An 18,331-nucleotide genomic window follows, 5' to 3' on the forward strand; every position below is an offset into this window, starting at 1 on the left:
TTCGATTGCGACTCTCAGACGACCCGCGATAGATTAAGAGTTCATTCAGAGTAAAAAAAGTGTTAACTATCAGGGGGATTCACCTGAGGGACAGACATAGTGATAGGGAGTGGGGGGGTAGGGGGTATAAGGTTTCGCCGATCAAATGAAATTGATATTTTCCAAAGAACAAACAACATTTCTGTTGAATTTTTCGATGGTGCAACAGGTTTTTTTTTCGTCGTTAGATCATTTTATTGTCGTTTGTTTTTCCCCATAAAATATTTCGACATTTTTATTCATTTCTAGTTGCATTTTTGTCATATTTCTTATTCCCCAAGTGACTCATTCGCTGGGACTTTGGCCTCTTGACGCGCATTCGTTTGCGTAGAGCCCGGGCCGTACGCGTCATTGGCAAACATTTTGGTCATGCACCATAAAACATAACCAAAAATACAATAGTTCTGTGCCAAAAATATCTGAAGGTGAGGTTCTGGAAAAGTGGAAAATACGTCAAAGGCGAAAAACCGCAACAATTGACGTTGCCAGGATTTTTAATTTTAAATTGCTTTTGTAATTGAGGCATGTACTTTTTGCGGTTCTGTGTGGACTTGTGCACGTAGTCCCATTTTCTGCGAACCAGTCAAGGGTATAATATGCTGATTTCTATTGCGAAATATGCGCCAAATCTTACTCATTTCCGATTTGGCTGTCGTTGTTTGTTCTATGAACTTAAAAATATTCTTTTTGCGGTTTTTCTTTAAATCTAAAAAATATCCCGCTCATCTTTTATTAAATAAAATAAGACTCCCCTTATCACTTACCGAAATTTAAATTCCGCGCCCATCTGCCCTCCGGCTAGATGCAACTCTGAGTCATGTGCTGCCATCTGGCAACCCTCTGCCTACACGTAGGCCAGCCGACCGCGCTTACGTTACGTCTTTCTATTTGTCACTGTTTCGGTTTTTTTTCCTCGACCCGGACTAAAATGGCTAATTTAGTCGCTAGAATAACTGTTAAAACGGGCGCGCTAGTCACGCAACGCACCAATGTGGGCGTGGCAGTGTGCAGATATGCCAAATACTCGAATGGACCGGTGAACACAAGTGGATTTAGCAAAAGAACGCATCGCTTGCTGTCGCTGCTGGGCGGCAGTGCAATTTCCGTGGCGGCAGTAATTGCATTTATAAAGTTCCGTGCCCTGGACAATACCGTGAATGCAGTTAGCCTGAAGAAACGCATGGTAAATATGTCCATAAAAAACCGCAACAGAATAGTGGGAAAAAAGTTGAGTGCCTGTTGGGAAAAAAGTCAATAATTTTAGACGTAAAAAGACTCGCGCAGCTATTTTTAGATTGGGGCACTACAACGTTACGCTGCGCTGCGACTGTGTTGCTCGTTTCGTTACGTTAGCCAACAGCTGTTTTCAGGTGGTTTGTTGTGCTCGCGGCATTCGCTGCACTATTTTCGATTTTTACGAGCTCATTTAGGCTTTAATTAGCCAATCAATGATTTAATTAGCTGTTTAATGTCAAGTTCCTTTCGATCTATGGATTCCGTGGGCTTACACGTAGGAAAACCCAGAAATTTGGTTCAGGGTCGTTATCATTCCACCACTCCACTTGGATGTTGTAATTTTTGTTGTCGTTTTTGTTATTCATGTCGGTGCGTGTCCAAGTTCAATGAAACAACAATAGCTAGGGAGGAGGGGTGGCTTTTTGGGAGTCGAACCTTTTAATACCCTAACAGGTGGATCTTTTGTATGGCAGCTATAAGATATAGTGTTCCGATCATGCTGGTTCCGATTTATATGCCTCTTTTAATCATACAAATGATCTATGCTCATTTTCGGGCAAAAGATTGGTAAACTAAATGGGTTCCAAGGGAACACTCTGCCAAAGGGTATCCAAAAACAAAAACCCCATTAAAGCAGAAACATTTACCCGCACGTCATTTGTCAACCTGTTGACATTGTCTCTGGGGGGGAGACAGACGCTGACTGCCGGTTCGTGCCGCCCTATAAAGGGTGTCTCCGACGATAAGACCCCCGAGTATTTCCTCGATTTGTGGTGTGAAATGTTAATATTTACATTGGTGGTAGGAGTGGAGGTTGGTCTTTGAGCAATTGCTTATCAGAGCAGAGCTTTTGGAAGTAGGTGAGAGATAGAGGATCATTTTCCAAAGTACTTTGTATGGGTCTTAGGGGTAGGGGTTTATTAGTCATGCTAATGGGGGTAGGGGAAGCCCTTTAATGCTTGAGGAAATCCCATTGATATTTCCTATGAAAAGATGGCAAACACCTCATGAATGAATGAATGAATATTTCAATAGATTTCTCCAACAATGCCTTGATTGCTTCCTTCCTAAAGGAATATCAAAACACCCACCCAAATCTTCATTTGCTTGTCGGCAGAATCTTCAAATTCCAGACAGATCACCCCATCTTTCTGCGTATCGTTGATATCTCAAGATCAAATACCTATAATGCCATATTGTAAGTGCCACAAATTCGTACGAAAACATGCCACACACCTTGAAAAATGCATTAACAGCAGCGGCAGGGAGATATATGATATGATATGATGAAGTGGCAAAGTAGTTATGATACGGATACGCCCACGCACCTGCAGGCGGCTGTACCGAAATGCTGACAGAATGCCAGTTACTGACAAATTTATCTATTCTATCAATCGATCTGGTTGCTGGATCTGATACACCCACAAAATGCCAGACACAGGCGTGGCCTGAGCTTCAATCCGGAGTTTGGTTTTGGTTTTGATTTTGGTTTCGGTTTTTGTCCCTGACATGTGTGTTATGACAACTGCGCCGACGACTGCGCCTGATGATGATGAATGAGTTTTAATTGTTGCCTATAAAGCCACCAGCGCCTGCAGCCAAATCGAATCTCCTCTCCTTGTTCTCTGATCTCCACCAGGTCCACCAGCACAGTGGTTCACAAACCAATGGAAATCTGAGCAAAAAGCTGGGAAAGAAATAGGGCAAATATTAGAGGAAAGTGTTTGAAGATAAAAGAGGTTTAAAATGTTAAGGATTTAATTAAGGAAACTTCTTTAGAAGGAAGTATTTATATAATAAATTCATCGCAGGCGTTGTCTCGAGAATCATCTCTCTCTATCATCTGTAAAATAACAGAACTTAAGTAGCAAGCACACAAATAAATGTTCATGTGAGCATCATTACTATGCGCTCAACAAATGTGCTCTCTTCTTCGTCTAGTTCTTTCTCAAAGGAATGATCAATGCCACATCATATTCCCTAGAAATATGCTCCTCTTTTTGTTAATTTTTCTAGCCATATTCTAGAAATGTGTCTAGAGGCCCTTTCTGCCTTGAGTGGAAGCTGTAGAAGGTACCGGATTCTTTGGCGGGAGCTGGAGCTGCCATTTTGAAATATTTTTTGTAATGAAAAATGTAATAAATTACTTAGATTAGTAACAAATAAAACCCACCAAAACGTTCATGCCGAATACTTTATTTTGCCTTGCAAAAAAAAAGACTGAATCGGTGTCCTATATCTTACACCGTTTGGTAAATTTCTAAGGCTACTTCTTCGACTTTCGAACTACTGTTCCTACCGACTGCAGCCTGCCGAATGATGTCAGCTTTTGGCTTTATGAAGAATTGTATCTGTGGCCTCTTGGTGTTTTGGTCTTTGGTTTTTTCGGTCTTGAAGCGTGGGCGTGGCTGCTGCCGCTGCTGCATGCACATGTCTAACATTCAAATTGGCCTTTGTTCGGAATGAGTGTCTGTGGCAGGAGGAGTAGTGTTATGGCCTGGGAGTTGTCTTTGCACCACAAATAAAATACAATTGAGTCATTCCTGTGGGCCCCCCTACGAGACAGGCTCTAGATTACACGTTATTTTTTTTCGGTTTTGTGGGTGGCATTAAGTGTCAGATTTATTGGGATGAGGATGTTCTCAAAATCAATTTGACACTTTATTTGCCCAAAGGCGCAAGCACACAACGTGGGAATCCTGTCCAGTCGATCGTCAAAAAATTCAAAATTCAAATTAAATTTAAATGCAAAAAGATCGGTGCATGTACGATCCGAAAACCGGATCAAATTAATATTTCTGAGAGCAGTGGAGGCCTTCCCACTGGGGCAGGCAGGCATTAATCAAAACGTCACCAGATTGGAGACCCCAGACCTCAGAGATCTCGGAGCAGATCCCCCAAAAGCTTTTGTTGTCTCGGCTCTGGCTCTGCCTTTGTGACCAAGCGGCGGAAATATCAGTGTTCGTGGCGCGATCCAATCATTTCATTGATTTATTTCAATTATACGAGAGTATGCCATGCCCCCACCAGTACAGGCCAGGCCAGGCATGGCATATCAAGTTACCTTAAACAATCCTTTCGATTTGGCACTGATTCAATGTTTAATCTTCCACTCTTTTTTCAGCGCGACGATAGCGAACTGGAGAATGTGAAGCTTACGGCACGGGAGCGTCGCTTCATCAAATTTGCCTCCGTGGAGTTCGACGATCAGTTGTACATGACGCCCCAGGACTTCCTAGAGTCTGTCGTAGAACAAGAGCCCAGACGTGAGTGCTATTTTTTCGACATTTTTAATGCATTTTCTTACCAAATATTCTTTGTTTTCATAGCACGTCTGAAGCGCCGACAGCTATCCAGCGATGAAGTGGACAAATACAAGGAAAATACACCTGCATTGAAGAAGGGCTCCACGCGTTTGTTTCGCAATTTGAGAGATAAGGGTAAAGGACATCACTACAGAGTCTTTTGGAGCTTAGGGGGAATGGGGATATATGGTTTGCATCACATGATGATCCAGTGGGAGCCTCAAGGCCTTAAATACATCAATATTATATTTAGAACTCCAAGAACATAAGAATCGCCATGAATTGGTTTTTATGGAAACCTTAAATAGCTACAATTTCAATTTAAATTAAGTTTCCTGCGTGACCTTTGTCACCTTTTAAATATGTGAAATTGTTGTTTAGGACCATCAAAACAATTAAATTCAAGAATTTAGTCATATAGAACGATCTTCGACATTAAGAAGAGACTAAGACCATATGAATCGATAGGATCGAGCCTCAATTGGAAGCTTTATAGAGCAAAAACCTGGAATAATGTATGGGATAGATGTCTTAAAGCCATGAAAAAAGTTTCTTTAATACAAAAAAATCATAGAAAGTGGGTAAAATTGTAGAGAAAACTAGATTATACTTATATGGCATATATGCATTCCTTTGAAAATTTCTTTAAGCTCCGAAAGGCATGGTTTTAATGAATATTTTCTTATAACAAACTTTTCTCTTGAATACCAGGCATTGTCTCCTACACGGAATACCTCTTCCTGCTCTCTATACTGACAAGTAAGAAGATCCATGATTAAATCTTCAGAATATCCCTTTTAATATACTTTTACCTCTAAATTTTATAGAGCCCAAGTCTGGTTTTCGCATTGCCTTCAACATGTTCGACACAGACGGCAATCAGCGCGTGGACAAAGAAGAATTTCTAGTGGTAAATAGTGGGTGACTGCTACCCCTACCATTCATTGGTTCTTTCTGTTGATTTCCCATTGATTATCGTATGATTTACTTATAATTTATAATACGTTTATTCATTAGATAGTTTCCATTTTGGCGGGCGCCTTTAAAGAGAATCAAAATGTTGATCCCCAAACCAAAAGAATTGTAAGCATTGTTTGTGTTTCCTTTCATTTAATTTAATTTAAGTCTATCTTTAATACGAATTAATTGTGAAGTAATGGAAATTCGTTAAAGCCAGCCCTAGGGCAATGGATGTAAGCAGCACCAACAGACAGTCAGAGAGACAGACACCTTGCAATTAAGATATGATTTCCATTTATTTTTCTATCCGATATATAATTTGTTTTATTTGTTAAACCTCACGTGTATCCTCCTCCTCCTCCCAATCCAATCGTATCGCTAGCTGTCGCGTTTAGTGTCCTATGACGAGCAAAGAGAGATGCAGAATAGCCGTATGCCCATGGCCAAGAAGGGTCTTGTAAGTGGGAGAATAAATCCGTATACAACTGTGTTGGCTTCGCTTCAAGAGCAAAAAAAAAACCAGGCTCCAAATATGCCTCAAAGTCGCCTAAGTCCTCCGCTTACGTTGTGTTATGCTACGTTCTGTTGATTTTCTTTGTTACGTTACGTTAAATTATAGATCATATGTCTATATGTACATATATGCTTTTGCTTAAGTATACCTTTTGTATTGCCTTTGAAGATACGTTTGTTTTAATGTTCTTTTGCGTTTATCGTTTTTTATACCCCACCCCAAAACGATCAAAAATTCCCACCACAAAACATAATCCTCACTAAAAATAAAACCCCCCTAACTTTTCTTCTCTCTAAAACCCAAAAACCCCACAACACAAATCCCTACTATCCATGCCGGCATGTACATATCCCAGATGGAGCGCATTTTCAGCGGCGCTTGGAAGGAGAAGCACGGCGAGCAAGAGTCCCCGGAGCTCGAGCATGAAGTGCCACCCATTGAGGTAATCCCAAGCATGAGATCGTCCCAAGAGTGTGACTAACAAGTTCTGGGTTAGAGCCCATAGTTTTGCTAATCCTTTCTGCCTTTAATCATTCCTAGAAGAACTATGTCAACGATGGCGAGGGACTGCAGCGTCGTCATGTGGTTCCGACCACTTTGCAGCTGCATTTCTTTGGCAAACGCGGCACTGGCGTCATCAACTATGACAATTTCTATCGCTTCATGGACAATCTGCAAACGGAGGTGCTGGAACTGGAGTTCCATGAGTTCTCCAAGGGCAACAGCATCATCAGTGAGCTGGACTTTGCTAAGATTCTGTTGCGGTACACATATTTGGCCACCGATGAGTACGATGTCTTCCTGGAGCGACTGCTAGAGCGTGTCAAAGATGAAAAGGGCATAACCTTTCATGATTTCCGTGACTTTTGCCACTTTCTCAACAATTTGGATGACTTTACAATTGCCATGCGAATGTATACGCTGGCCGATCGGGCCATTTCGAAGGGTGCGTGGAGATATCCCTTACTCTCTGCAGAAACTCAATTTATTCTTCCTTTCAGAGGAATTCTCACGCGCTGTGAAAATCTGCACGGGCTATAGCCTCAGTCAGCATTTGATTGACACTGTCTTTGCCATATTCGATGCAGATGGCGATGGTCTGTTGTCCTACAAGGAGTTCATTGCCATCATGAAGGATCGCCTGCATCGCGGCTTCAAAGTAAGTGGTCGTTTCTTTGATTACAACGAGGCTCTGGATGCCTATGACGAGCCCGATTATCCCATATTTGTGGCCTGGCGCCATCGCGTCTGCCGGCACTTGGACTACTTCATTGACAGCGATGCGCTTTGGCACTAATTAGCTTAATTAAATCACTCGTTTAGTTGCTCGTTGCTGTATCGTTTTATAACCGAATGTCCTGCGCTCTCTCTCTAATCTCACTGTTGTTGTTACTCATTTGTTTGTGCTTTCGTTTTGCCTGTAAGCGTTTTTAGCTCTAAGCTTAATGTTTTTCTTAGTTAATTCATAATCTCTTAACAAAAGCAAGCACATTTTATATTAATTTTACTTTAAAATTAGACATACAATCATTAAACTCTGATTTGCACAAAAAATTTGATTTTTATTGGTTTTTTTTTCCTGAAAAAAACATAAAAATGTAAGGAATTTGTTAATTTGTTTTGTTTTCACTAAACTCTTCAACATTTCCATTGATTTGTGTACCATTTGCGACCATCTAATGGCACTTTTGTTTAGTTTTTTAGCTGCTTATATTTTCTTTTCCTTAGCAAGAGGATGTTGCCGATCTAGACGAACGTCTAGAGGTATCCCTTGAATCGCTCGAGCCCCAAGGCGATGCGGAGGTTAGTGGGTGCCGCCGAACCCACAGTATAGTTTGCTTTTCACTTGCTTTTTCTCTGCCACCCAATCACTTGTGTGTCTCCCCCATTTTCACTTTTCTTTTATGAATCACCGCCGCCTCCTGGCCTTCAACTAATCCCCAATCAATCCCCAATTACAGTCCGTGGCCAAGTCCGAGGGCTGGGATGCCTTCAGGTTCTGTGTGCGCCAGGAGATGAAGACCCTAATGAAGTCCTCCAACTAAGGCTGGATCGCGCGAAAGCCACTCGAGGGAGGGAGGAATCTATCTACGCCAAAGTGAAACAAAACAAAAATTCTAGTTGCGAAAATTGCTTTTCTTCTAAAGAATCAAAATCTCTTGTATAGAAATTATGTATTTAAAAAACCATTGTTAATGTATCGAATTATTTATGAAATTTATGTAAAATGCCTAGAAAATTTTGTTGAAATCGCTTTGTTATAGCATAATTAATAAATTGTTTTTTCATGTTTTTATTAAATATTTATTTAGTTTTTCATTTTGATTAAGACTTAAAGACTTGCTAGAAAATGCATTCAATTCAAAATCGCATAGAGATGTGTCTCTTTCCAATCCATTTTTCTTCTCTCAAAAATTAATACTAAGGTGATTTTTAGAATTAGGTATTCCGCTCGTCAGGGTACGGACGTCCTGCCCGGAAGTACAGCAGGGGGTACAGCACTTAACTAATGCATAAATATAGTATCTAAGTATATAATTCGGTATTTGTCTAGATCATTTTTTCACTATATCAAAAACAGAAAAATAAAAATTATCACAGTTAAATTGCGTGCATTCGTCAGACGACGATGCTACACCCTATAGATCCTATATCGTTATCATTATCATTACCATTATCCTCTCTGTTAACATCATCTATATTTTTTCTGGTATACAAAAAATATATATATATATCCTTCCATCATTGCACATTGTTTTTGCTACTGAATTATTGGGAATTGGTTTTGGAATAGTTTTTGCAGCGTGTATATGCACAAAATATTACTAAAAATATATACTAATAAAATTAATTAATTAATAAATGATTGCATTTAAATGATAAATAATTGATGAATCTGTGTGTATCCTAGTCCTGCGTTGTGGGCGGCAAAGTCCAGCTCACGTACTTCTCCTTCTCCTGCGTGTCCTTGTAGGTGCTGCGATTAGCGGCCGCCTTCGAGCGACGGAACTTGAAATTGGCAAACACATCCCGCTTGGGATCACCCTCCAGCGCCAGAGGCTGGTGGCTGGCGTCCAGCTCTAGGTTCCGCTGCAGACCGACTCCCGCAATGGGCAGCTCATCGCTGGCCTTGCGGAAATTATACGAACCCTTGCGCAGCTTCAACTGCTGCTGCAGCTGTTGACTGGCCGTGGATGGAGGCGTCTTCTTGGGGCTGCCAATCTTCGGCAGTGGCTTGGGATCCCGCATCAGCAGGGGAAAGAGCGCATCGTCGGCCTCAAAGTACCAGGGACGCGAAAAGTGATAGCCAGCACTGTAGTACGGCTTGAAGATGGGCTCGTTCGAGCAAATACTGAAGGCGTGATACGCGTGCGAGATAAGCTGCGGGAAGCGTTCCACCCAGTAGTTGGTGAACTCGTGCGGTATGCAGCCGAGCATCTCCTGGGCCGCTGGCGTCAGCTCATGATAGTGATGCTTCTTGTTGCGCAGCGCCCTCAACAGATCTCTCACACTGGCGCCCATATACCCGCGATACTTTCGCAGGTCATCGGTGATCATGGGATCCAAATGCTCATTCCAATCGTCCAAGACCACAATACGGCCATTCTTCTCCAGGGATTTGAGGGGCTCGGTATGGAACTGCAGTTTCTCCACACGATCGCTCACGTCCTGCAGGAAGGAGAGCATTTTGGGCTCATCCCAAAACAAAGGATGATTGCCAATACAGCGTGCGGGAGGACGCGACTGGGCATCCTTGTGTATCATGTCGGAAATCAGTTGTTCGGCCAGAACCTACAAGAAAGACCAAATTAATGAAGAGAACGCTTGAAGGCAGGCATTTCCCTGCTTACAGTCTTGCTATTGTCGCTGTCATCGTCGGAACGCAGCTTCGACAGATTGTACTCATGCGAGAGTATGTTTGCCTGGCGCTTTAGATTGTCTCCAAAGGCATGATGTCCCCCACTCAGGACATAATAGTAGACGCAGCCCAGCGAGAAGATATCCACAGCAGTGGTCTGTAACAGAAAAAGCACTTTAAAAGAGATCCCAAAGGAAGATCTACAGCCGGACGTACCGTTCTTTGGGCCCTCATCATTTCGGGAGCTATCCAACCATCTGTTCCCGTAACGCCCGACCGACGGGAGAAGCTTGTCTTTCCGAAATTCAACTTTTTGCACAGACCAAAATCAGAGATCATCACTCGTACCTTGCCCCTGGCATCGGGCAGGGAGATCAGAACATTCTGTGGCTTGATATCACGATGCACAATGTCCAGGGAATGCAGATGACTCAATCCGGAGGCTGCTTGTCCCAGAACCTGCCACACATCAATGTGATTCTGCAGCTCCACCGAACGATCGCCTTCGGTGTAGTCCTGCAGCGTGGCGGCACACAGCTCCACGGCTATGTAGCGGAACTGACGATCCTGCTCGGTGCAGAAATAGCGTACAACATTCTCATGGGCATCCGATTCCCGGAGCAGCGCCACTTCGCGATCCGCAAAGGTAAAGCATTCGGGTAGGAGTCGCTTGACGGCCACGGACCTCTCCTCGAAGGAGCCCTTGAAGACGAAAGTGCCCTCGCAGCCCTTGCCCAGTACTTCGTTGGAATTGAAGCTAATCTTTCCGACACGCACCTGGCCATTGCCCAGATCAACCAGATCCTCGGCACTGATGTTGCTGCCGTTGCTCCCCTTGCTGCCGCTTCCGTTTGTGCCATCGGCGGTCATGGCCAGCGTTTTGGATCCATTTTCGCTCTGCTTCTGCAGCTCCCGCATAGTGCTGCAGGTGTACCAGAACAGGGCAATCATACCCAGAACGATCACAATCAGTATCTGATGGACCTTTCCGCTTGGATGCTCCATGAACCACTCATTGATGAAGGCCTGCACCTTGTTGCTGTTCTGCAGGATGATGGTCTTTGTCCGATTGATGGTATTGCTGTTTGTCCGCTGATTAATGCCAATCTCCACCAGTTCCGGATCCGTTTGCACGCCAATATCAGCGGCATTTTTCTCATTGTTGGCCAACAGGCCATAGCCATCGTTATAGTTGTCGATGGTCGCCAGACTCTGGTCATCTTTACCACCCGCTGGCGTGGGGGATAGCTGCAGATTAGCATTCGCTTCATTGGGCATATTATAGTGGCCCAACATGATGCCCGAGTGCTCACGCAGCACATCATTGATGTAAACGGTTTTGGGATCCGTTTCCTTGTTGGTATTCTGCTCCCCAACGGGTCCATCGAGGAGTTTTACGGGTGGTGTGGTCGATATTCTGGCCGTATTCTTGTCCACCAGCGAGGGAATGGCATACAAGCCGCTCTGGTGCTCGCCCACATACAACGATTGACTGAAAGATTATAGATTCCTTATGAAAGTTGTCAAAGAAATGGTCTATCCTCCGACTTACAATAGTTTCACGGTGTTTACATTCCCTGTTTTGGATTCCTCGAGTATCGCCTGATAGGCCTCATCCGAGAGCGTGGTAAAAGGCACACTGAGCAGGCCATCGGGCCCCAGCAGGAAGGCAGCCACTACGGGACTGCTCAGATCTCGCTGCCACAAGAATTTCCCATGTTTGCGATCTAGGGTCACGATCTGTCCATTTGTGGTGGTCGTCAAGTGGATGTATTCTGCGGAAACCAGAGATTTATTAGCCAGGGAAATGCAACTGAAGATTCGTTCTACTATTTACCATACTCCTTGACCAGTTCTGGTGGCGCACTCAGCGCATTGTAGTCATAAAATGTTATATTCCATGGCTTGGCATTCTTGTCCTTGGCCAAACTATCGAACATCATCACTGTGTACTGTGTTCTGCCCAAATAAATGGCCCGCGAGGTGGCCCAGCCAATCTGTTCACCCTCCTTGCCATCCATTGTGGCATCCCCAAAGCCCATGACCTTCTCGCGTCTCCCGGTCTTCGGGTCCACCATGTACCAGGTGTCGCTCTTCTTCCCGGAGTACAGTATCCCGTCCGAGGAGCGACACGGTGCATTGGCCACCAGTTGGGGTATGGTGTAAGGCAGCTTCTTGAGGCTGCCCATCTGCCCCAGCTGATAGATGCTGCCATCTCGTGGATCTGGCAGAAAGTGTGGCACTTGGAGGTTCTCCTGCGGCTCGGCTACAATGGGGGGATCTGAAATGGCGGAGGGTGGAGGTATTTGCGTGATTTTTAATGATTCATCAGTGATTTCAAATTTAAATATTAATTAATCGATTCAGTGAGTTATCGATGACATATCAAGCAGTTAAATTAAGGTAGTCCAACAAGCAGTAGAAAAGGAAAAGCAGTTCAAGTAGTAACAAAGGAAGCTTCTCATAAATTCCCATTTAAAATACTTGAAGATAAGACGTATCTTCATTCCTTTGGCAAAAAGGGAAATCATAATCTTCTTAGCCTCGAATCGACTATCTTTCATAAATTTTTAAATGCACTAAAGGCATTTTTAATAAAAGTTAAACTCTTTTCTGTCGTACCTTCAAATTGGTTTAGCTTTCATGTCAGTTATCAACCCAGTTTACAATCTCTAGGGCTTGAAATGTAATAAAATCTGTCTTAAATTGATTCCAGATAGCCCTTATCTTATTTATTCTAAAAAAACGTAAACACGCGAATGAGGCTAGGGGAAGGTGTAATCAATATAATGATCGTCTGTTGGCAACGAACACTAGCCATAAGCATTTGGAACCACATTTACAAACCCTTTCCACTGAAAATCTGAAAACCCTTTCATACAACAAAATACATTGTATTTTATTTCCCTTGAACGAAAAAAAATACCCCGCGAGAGTAATTTAAGCCATAGAACAGTTGGTTAAACAACCCATGCATTCTTCTGGCAGATCTTTGTTTCTTCTACATACTATATGATATATGTTTACCCCCCGGCAACCAACCTGTTGGCAATTTCTGTTATCGCAGAATAACGAACAAATAACGACTTGAGCGACAAATGCAAATGGCTAAAGCATGGGGACTGGGTGGCAGCGATAAACAGAGTCGGAGTCAGAGTCAGAGGGAACCAAAAATTGATATATTACCAAAGGCCCACGCGCTTCCAGGCACTCCATACTCTACGGAGAGCTCTTATCAGCACCCCACACCCAAGGCACATGGCTGTGGTAAAAGAGGGATATATTTACTAATACAATCAATTTCTGGAGCAGGTCATTTAACCCACTCTGGGCCGCCGGGCCGCACTTTCATTAGCATATAGATTCTAATTAACTTCCACCGCTATGAAGACACCAAAAACAAGTTTCCGCCGACATGTGATGAGGTAATATTGAAAGAATAAAAAGTATCCCATCCCGCCCTATTCATATATCAGAAATATAGATCTGTTATGTTATGTTATGCCTGGGCAAATCGTAGTAATTATTGTGCATCGTCCCACAAACAAATTAATGGCTTCAATGAATCTCATACGAGTACACACGAATAATATACTATATGGTACGGATGTATATTTTACTTTGAAAACCTCAGGTCAGGCCAGGCCTGTGGTCCATATGTTTTTTTCGCCTGTGTTGATGATTGCAGTTCCCCGAATACATGCGACAAGCATTGAAAATTTCTAATTATACAGACGTTCATCCGAAACCAAGTTATCGCATAAAACAATCTTTACGGGGCGTGGATTCTTTTTTTTTGTGTTTCTCAAAAACCAAAACACATGTGCTAGGAGGATTGAAATTATTATCTGGGGAATTATTGGGAGTCATAACTGAAGCATTATGTACTATTTGGAGACTAGCAAAATGCGTTTTGAGAGCATTATTAATTGAAAATGTTAGCACAGCTATCGCAAAAGAAATCCCAAGAGTACTATTAATAGGAAAACTAAGAGAGCTGCGAACCAAAAAAACATAAAAAGAGACATCTTCGGTTTAAAGAAAGTCGAATTTTGAATGCCCTTTTTGAATTTAAATTCAAATTTAATTATCGATAAGCCATGAAAGCAGCGCTGGCATAAGAAATCTGACACTAGTGTCATCTTCCTCTAACTACGGTTAATTTATTTACAAATGAAAATCAGTGCCTTAATTGGATAAATAGCCTTGTTTCGAATGGCTTCTATGACACAAACAAATCAATAATATAGCAATTCCAATTGTAAGTAAGTACGTCTTCCATTGGCCAATAAACACCTGTCTAAACGATTTGCATATCCCACTATTTTTGTTCCATTTCTTTAACCTTCGAGACTATGAAACACATTTCCATTGTTTTGCTAATTCTGGAACATGCTTTAAGCACCCCAAACGAGTATATTTACTAGTAAATACGATTCTAGAGCTTGACCGGCAGATTATAACAACAATTATAACCTGTAGACCATTAAAAATCGCAACGTCACGCCTGATAAATAATTCAAATTGTCTGACAAATCGCTCCAAAGTCTAAAAACACCCACAAAATGGGGTGTAGAGTATAAGCAACTGGTGATATCGCGATGGCAACTTAATTGAAAGGAATTGTGTGGCTGTCTAGATTGCGTATATACGTGAGACCTCTTATCAGGGCACAACGCAAAGAGAACATGAGAGGAGGGAAAATTATAGAGAAGGAAACGTACTATACATCTTTCTCTCTCGCGTTTCACCATATGTTTGTGTTGTTACGGATGTCACGGCAGTGGCTACCGATGAGCTCATCAAAACGCATGTTTATGTTTCACAGAATTTCGCATAGATTGCATTCCAAAGTGCATTTGCATTTGCATGGAAAGTCTTGGAAGGAGTACGCCGGTGCGGTGTGGCATATGGGGGCATGTGTTTCATGTCTCACACACAGTGGCACGCTCCATAAATGGGGTAAAAAGTTTTGGGAAGCAACCACAACTAAAATATAGAGCACGGGGCATGCGGCTTTGGCTTTCATGTGGACGTGGAATGGGGAATGAGAGCCGGTCGGGGTTTTGCCTTCATGTGGATGGAATGGGAATGTGGAATGAGTATGGTCTGCGTTGTGCGGGTAATTACCATCTGCTATTGTCCAGCGTATTTCACTTGTAATCGGATCGATGGCCGTGAGACCGCCACCCAAAGTGGAGAACACCATCAGGGCCTCCTCATCGCGGGCGAGGTCCGTGCAGTCCTGCAGAAAGTATGTTAAAAACCTCAAATGATGACCAACATAACACACAATTTGATGAAATATTAATTGACATTTGTGGGACATGCGTGAACGCACTGAAAACCACCCGGCTGGCTGGCTGGCTGGCTGGCTGCCCGCCTCTTACCGTCTTTTCTTCAACGCTGCTGCTGCTGCTGCCACTCACAACTTCTGCCGAGTCGGCGGCCTTAGCTGATGCAATCGAGCCGCTGGCAAGTAAAAACAACACGCTACAAACTAAAACGTAGAATCCCATTTTGCACAACATCATCAAGGGAACAGAGAGGGGCAGAGAGAGGGGGACGAGAAAGACCGTGCACAATATTTGCGTTTTTTTTGCACTTGCAATTAGTTTTTGTTGTATAACTCTGGCATATTTTCATGCCCATTTATTTCATTTCAATTTCTAAACACTTCCAGCACTTGCAGCGGCTTAATTCACGCATTTTATTTCCATTTCACATTCACTTAAATTACTTCCATTCGCCATGTTTCGATATCGGGGATTGACTTATTCCGATTACGACTTATCGATAAGATGTGAAATGAACAACCAACTTAACCCAACTTAGCCCTCTCTATTTAAACAGCTCAAGTAGTTCGAGCTATTAACAAACAAAATAACGATATCTTTCACCTGAACTGCACTAAAATTCTTCAAGATTCATAACTTTTGTGGAAATATTTATAACCCCTGTGGTCGACAATGGGTTAATCGTTTCTGTCCATGATCAAAAATCACATTCCTCAATTTGGATATTCCGTGGAATATTACCAGCTATATAGCACATTTAGCCATGCCCACATAATTGTATACAATAATTGAATCAATTTTCTACTTGACTGGCTTATTTTAAATGTTTGCTTTTCTTGGATTTAGTCTAAAAAGGTTTTAGCGAAGAAGGTCAAACAAATGAAACGTAATAAAACGTGAGAGAAAAATCGTTCCAATTGCTCAATTTCTTTATTCCGTTGAATAATGCTGCCTAAATAAAACCCTTAGTTCTGTCCACATAATTTTATCCGATTAATGAATCAATTTTAACTGGTTTAACTGTTTAACTGGTGTATTCTTAATACTTGCTTTTATTGCATTTTGCGTAAAAAGAGGTTTTAGCGAAATAAGTCAAACAAAAAACAAGTAGCGAAATAGGTCAATCAAAACAAACGAAAAAGGAAATTGCTCAATTATGATATTCCATTGAATAATGCTGACTAACTAAATCTCTCAGCAATGCCCACATAGTTTTATCCCATTGATGAATAAATTTTCTACAATATTGGATAGTTTTTAATCCTTGCTTTTATTGTATTTATTGTTTTTATTTATTATTATAAAAAAAGGTTTAAACGAAAAAGTTCAACAAAAAAATAGTCGCTATATTGCTTGTAAGCCGTAGTATAGGCCTTTGTATACCCTATTTTGTTAATTTTATATGAAAGTATAAATATTGATATGAAGATAAAACGTAACTAATAAAGACCTTTTCTCAAATTGACATTTTTTAGACATATTCATGTATATGATGAGTGATGAGTATATGATCTCGATCCTGATACCTATTCTTGGTCTCTGCAAGAAGACAATAAGCTTTAAAATATCGTTGAAATATTGAAAATAATATTAAATAATATTGAATAATATTAAAATAAATTGAAAATAAATTGTTTTTGCCTGGGATGACAAACATATTCACAATTCTATAACATCCATTTCCCCCAGGGTATGTGTGCATGGAATGGGACTCATTGTTGTCAACCGGCTATGACGACTAATTTGGACGTTGACATGCAATGACTGCATCTTTCAAGAGGCGATGCAGTTACTGCACCGTCAAGTGGCCCGTGTGACACCAGCAGAAGGCTGTTACGCGCGGATCCCAGGCAAAACGCAGCCCTCCTCCCGCCCAACCGACCGAGGGGCGCTGCCGCATGACGCGCGGTGCGTAGCCGAACCAAACGCGAACATGCAAGAAAGATAGCTATTAGACTAACATTCGAGGAAAATTAGTACTAAACTTACTAAGAAACTAAGCATGCAATCAAAATACAAATACCACTACAGTTACTAATTAATAGAAAGGTGTGTAAGGATTAATAATTTAATAAGAGGAAGAGAATTAGTGGTGGATATAATATGGTAGAGGGAATTATAATCCGAGCATAAGACCCTAAACGGTTCATGCAAGGAATAATTCGATCTACAAAGTGGAACGAACAACGGTATAAAATTTCTAGTCAGTCTAATAGGAATCGTGAAGTTTATGCGGCTCAACAGGCTCTGTCTATGTCACCCCTGATCAAGTTGTGCATAAATATCACACCAAGCATTTTTCTACGGTTAACTAAGGATAGGAGGTTTACTAATAGTAGTCTACTAGAGTAAGATGGGAGTCTTACACCCGCATCCCAGTTAAGGCCCCGCAGAGCAAAGAGTAAAAAGTTTTTCTGTACTGATTCTATACGGTCTTGGAGTACTTTGTACTGAGGGCACCATACACAGGAGCCGTATTCTAAAATCGGACGAACAAGCGAGGTATAGAGAGTCTTTGTTATATAGGGGTCGTCAAATTCCTTTGACCACCTCTTTATAAACCCAAGCACGCCCATGGCCTTATTTACCATGGTAGAAATGTGTTCGGAAAACTTTAACTTGGGGTCTAACATAACACCCAGATCATCCACCAGGGTAATTCTCTCAAGAGAACCACCAAATAGGGTGCAGGGAGCCAACAAAGGGCTAGAACGATGAAATGTCATAACTTTGCATTTCGAGGCATTAAGGTGTAACAAGTTTGCACAACACCATGACTGAAAGTTATTGAGATCGGATTGCAAGCGAGAATGAAATGAAATGTCCTTGTACTGGACACAGAGTTTAACATCATCCGCATACATAAGTACTCGAGAGTATGTTAATACTGAAGGTAAGTCATTAATAAAGAGTGTGAAGAGTAAGGGGCCTAGATGGCTGCCTTGTGGTACTCCCGAAGAAACCTTTTCCTAATTCCTGGTTATTCTTTAATCCCTCGAGTATTCCCAGCTATATAGATCTCTCATTTTTGACCAGATAATTTTATATGATTGCTGAATCAATTTTGATCAGGATTAACTACTTTTAAGTACTTGCATGTTTTTTGTTTTGACAAAAACAC

General features: G+C 41.9%; 2 protein-coding genes across 12 annotated transcripts; one reads left to right on the top strand and one right to left on the bottom strand.

Moving 5' to 3' along the window:
* The first annotated feature begins 914 nt into the window (after positions 1-914).
* On the top strand, positions 915-8,357 carry LOC108156611 (calcium uptake protein 3, mitochondrial). 11 transcript variants are annotated; one of them, XM_017288162.2, is made up of 11 exons: positions 915-1,222; positions 4,400-4,541; positions 4,605-4,715; positions 5,292-5,339; positions 5,408-5,490; positions 5,598-5,663; positions 5,923-5,997; positions 6,410-6,496; positions 6,598-7,000; positions 7,056-7,213; positions 8,016-8,357. In XM_017288162.2, the coding sequence occupies exons 1-11, from the start codon at positions 968-970 to the stop codon at positions 8,097-8,099; spliced, it is 1,512 nt and encodes a 503-aa protein (XP_017143651.1). In that variant the 5' UTR covers positions 915-967; the 3' UTR covers positions 8,100-8,357. The 11 variants fall into 11 exon arrangements, with proteins under 11 accessions (XP_017143651.1, XP_017143649.1, XP_017143654.1 ...); XM_017288161.2 differs by having other exon boundaries at positions 916-1,222; positions 6,595-7,000; XM_017288160.2 differs by lacking the exon at positions 8,016-8,357 and having other exon boundaries at positions 7,056-7,608.
* Positions 8,358-8,734: 377 nt separating this feature from the next.
* LOC108156585 (serine/threonine-protein kinase/endoribonuclease IRE1) lies at positions 8,735-15,695 on the bottom strand. Its single transcript, XM_017288122.2, has 7 exons — positions 15,304-15,695; positions 15,044-15,158; positions 11,751-12,194; positions 11,466-11,688; positions 10,130-11,405; positions 9,906-10,070; positions 8,735-9,846 (listed from the first exon to the last, which is right to left on the bottom strand). The coding sequence occupies exons 1-7, from the start codon at positions 15,445-15,447 to the stop codon at positions 8,962-8,964; spliced, it is 3,252 nt and encodes a 1,083-aa protein (XP_017143611.1). The 5' UTR covers positions 15,448-15,695; the 3' UTR covers positions 8,735-8,961.
* Positions 15,696-18,331: the final 2,636 nt, after the last annotated feature.

The sequence above is a fragment of the Drosophila miranda genome, chromosome 2 (assembly GCF_003369915.1).
Source record: "Drosophila miranda strain MSH22 chromosome 2, D.miranda_PacBio2.1, whole genome shotgun sequence".
Lineage (NCBI taxonomy): Eukaryota > Metazoa > Arthropoda > Insecta > Diptera > Drosophilidae > Drosophila > Drosophila miranda.

Excerpts from the sequence above, each read along its gene's own strand:
- LOC108156611 (XM_017288158.2), top strand. The coding sequence starts at position 968 with ATGGCTAATTTAGTCGCTAGAATAACTGTTAAAACGGGCGCGCTAGTC. Across the intron at positions 4,716-5,291 it reads TCGCAATTTGAGAGATAAGG|GCATTGTCTCCTACACGGAA; the intron begins GTAAAGGACATC and ends CTTGAATACCAG. Across the intron at positions 7,001-7,055 it reads CGATCGGGCCATTTCGAAGG|AGGAATTCTCACGCGCTGTG; the intron begins GTGCGTGGAGAT and ends TCTTCCTTTCAG.
- LOC108156585 (XM_017288122.2), bottom strand. The coding sequence starts at position 15,447 with ATGATGTTGTGCAAAATGGGATTCTACGTTTTAGTTTGTAGCGTGTTG. Across the intron at positions 15,159-15,303 it reads GCAGCGTTGAAGAAAAGACG|GACTGCACGGACCTCGCCCG; the intron begins GTAAGAGGCGGG and ends TACTTTCTGCAG. Across the intron at positions 10,071-10,129 it reads TGATGAGGGCCCAAAGAACG|ACCACTGCTGTGGATATCTT; the intron begins GTACGTCCGGCT and ends TTTCTGTTACAG.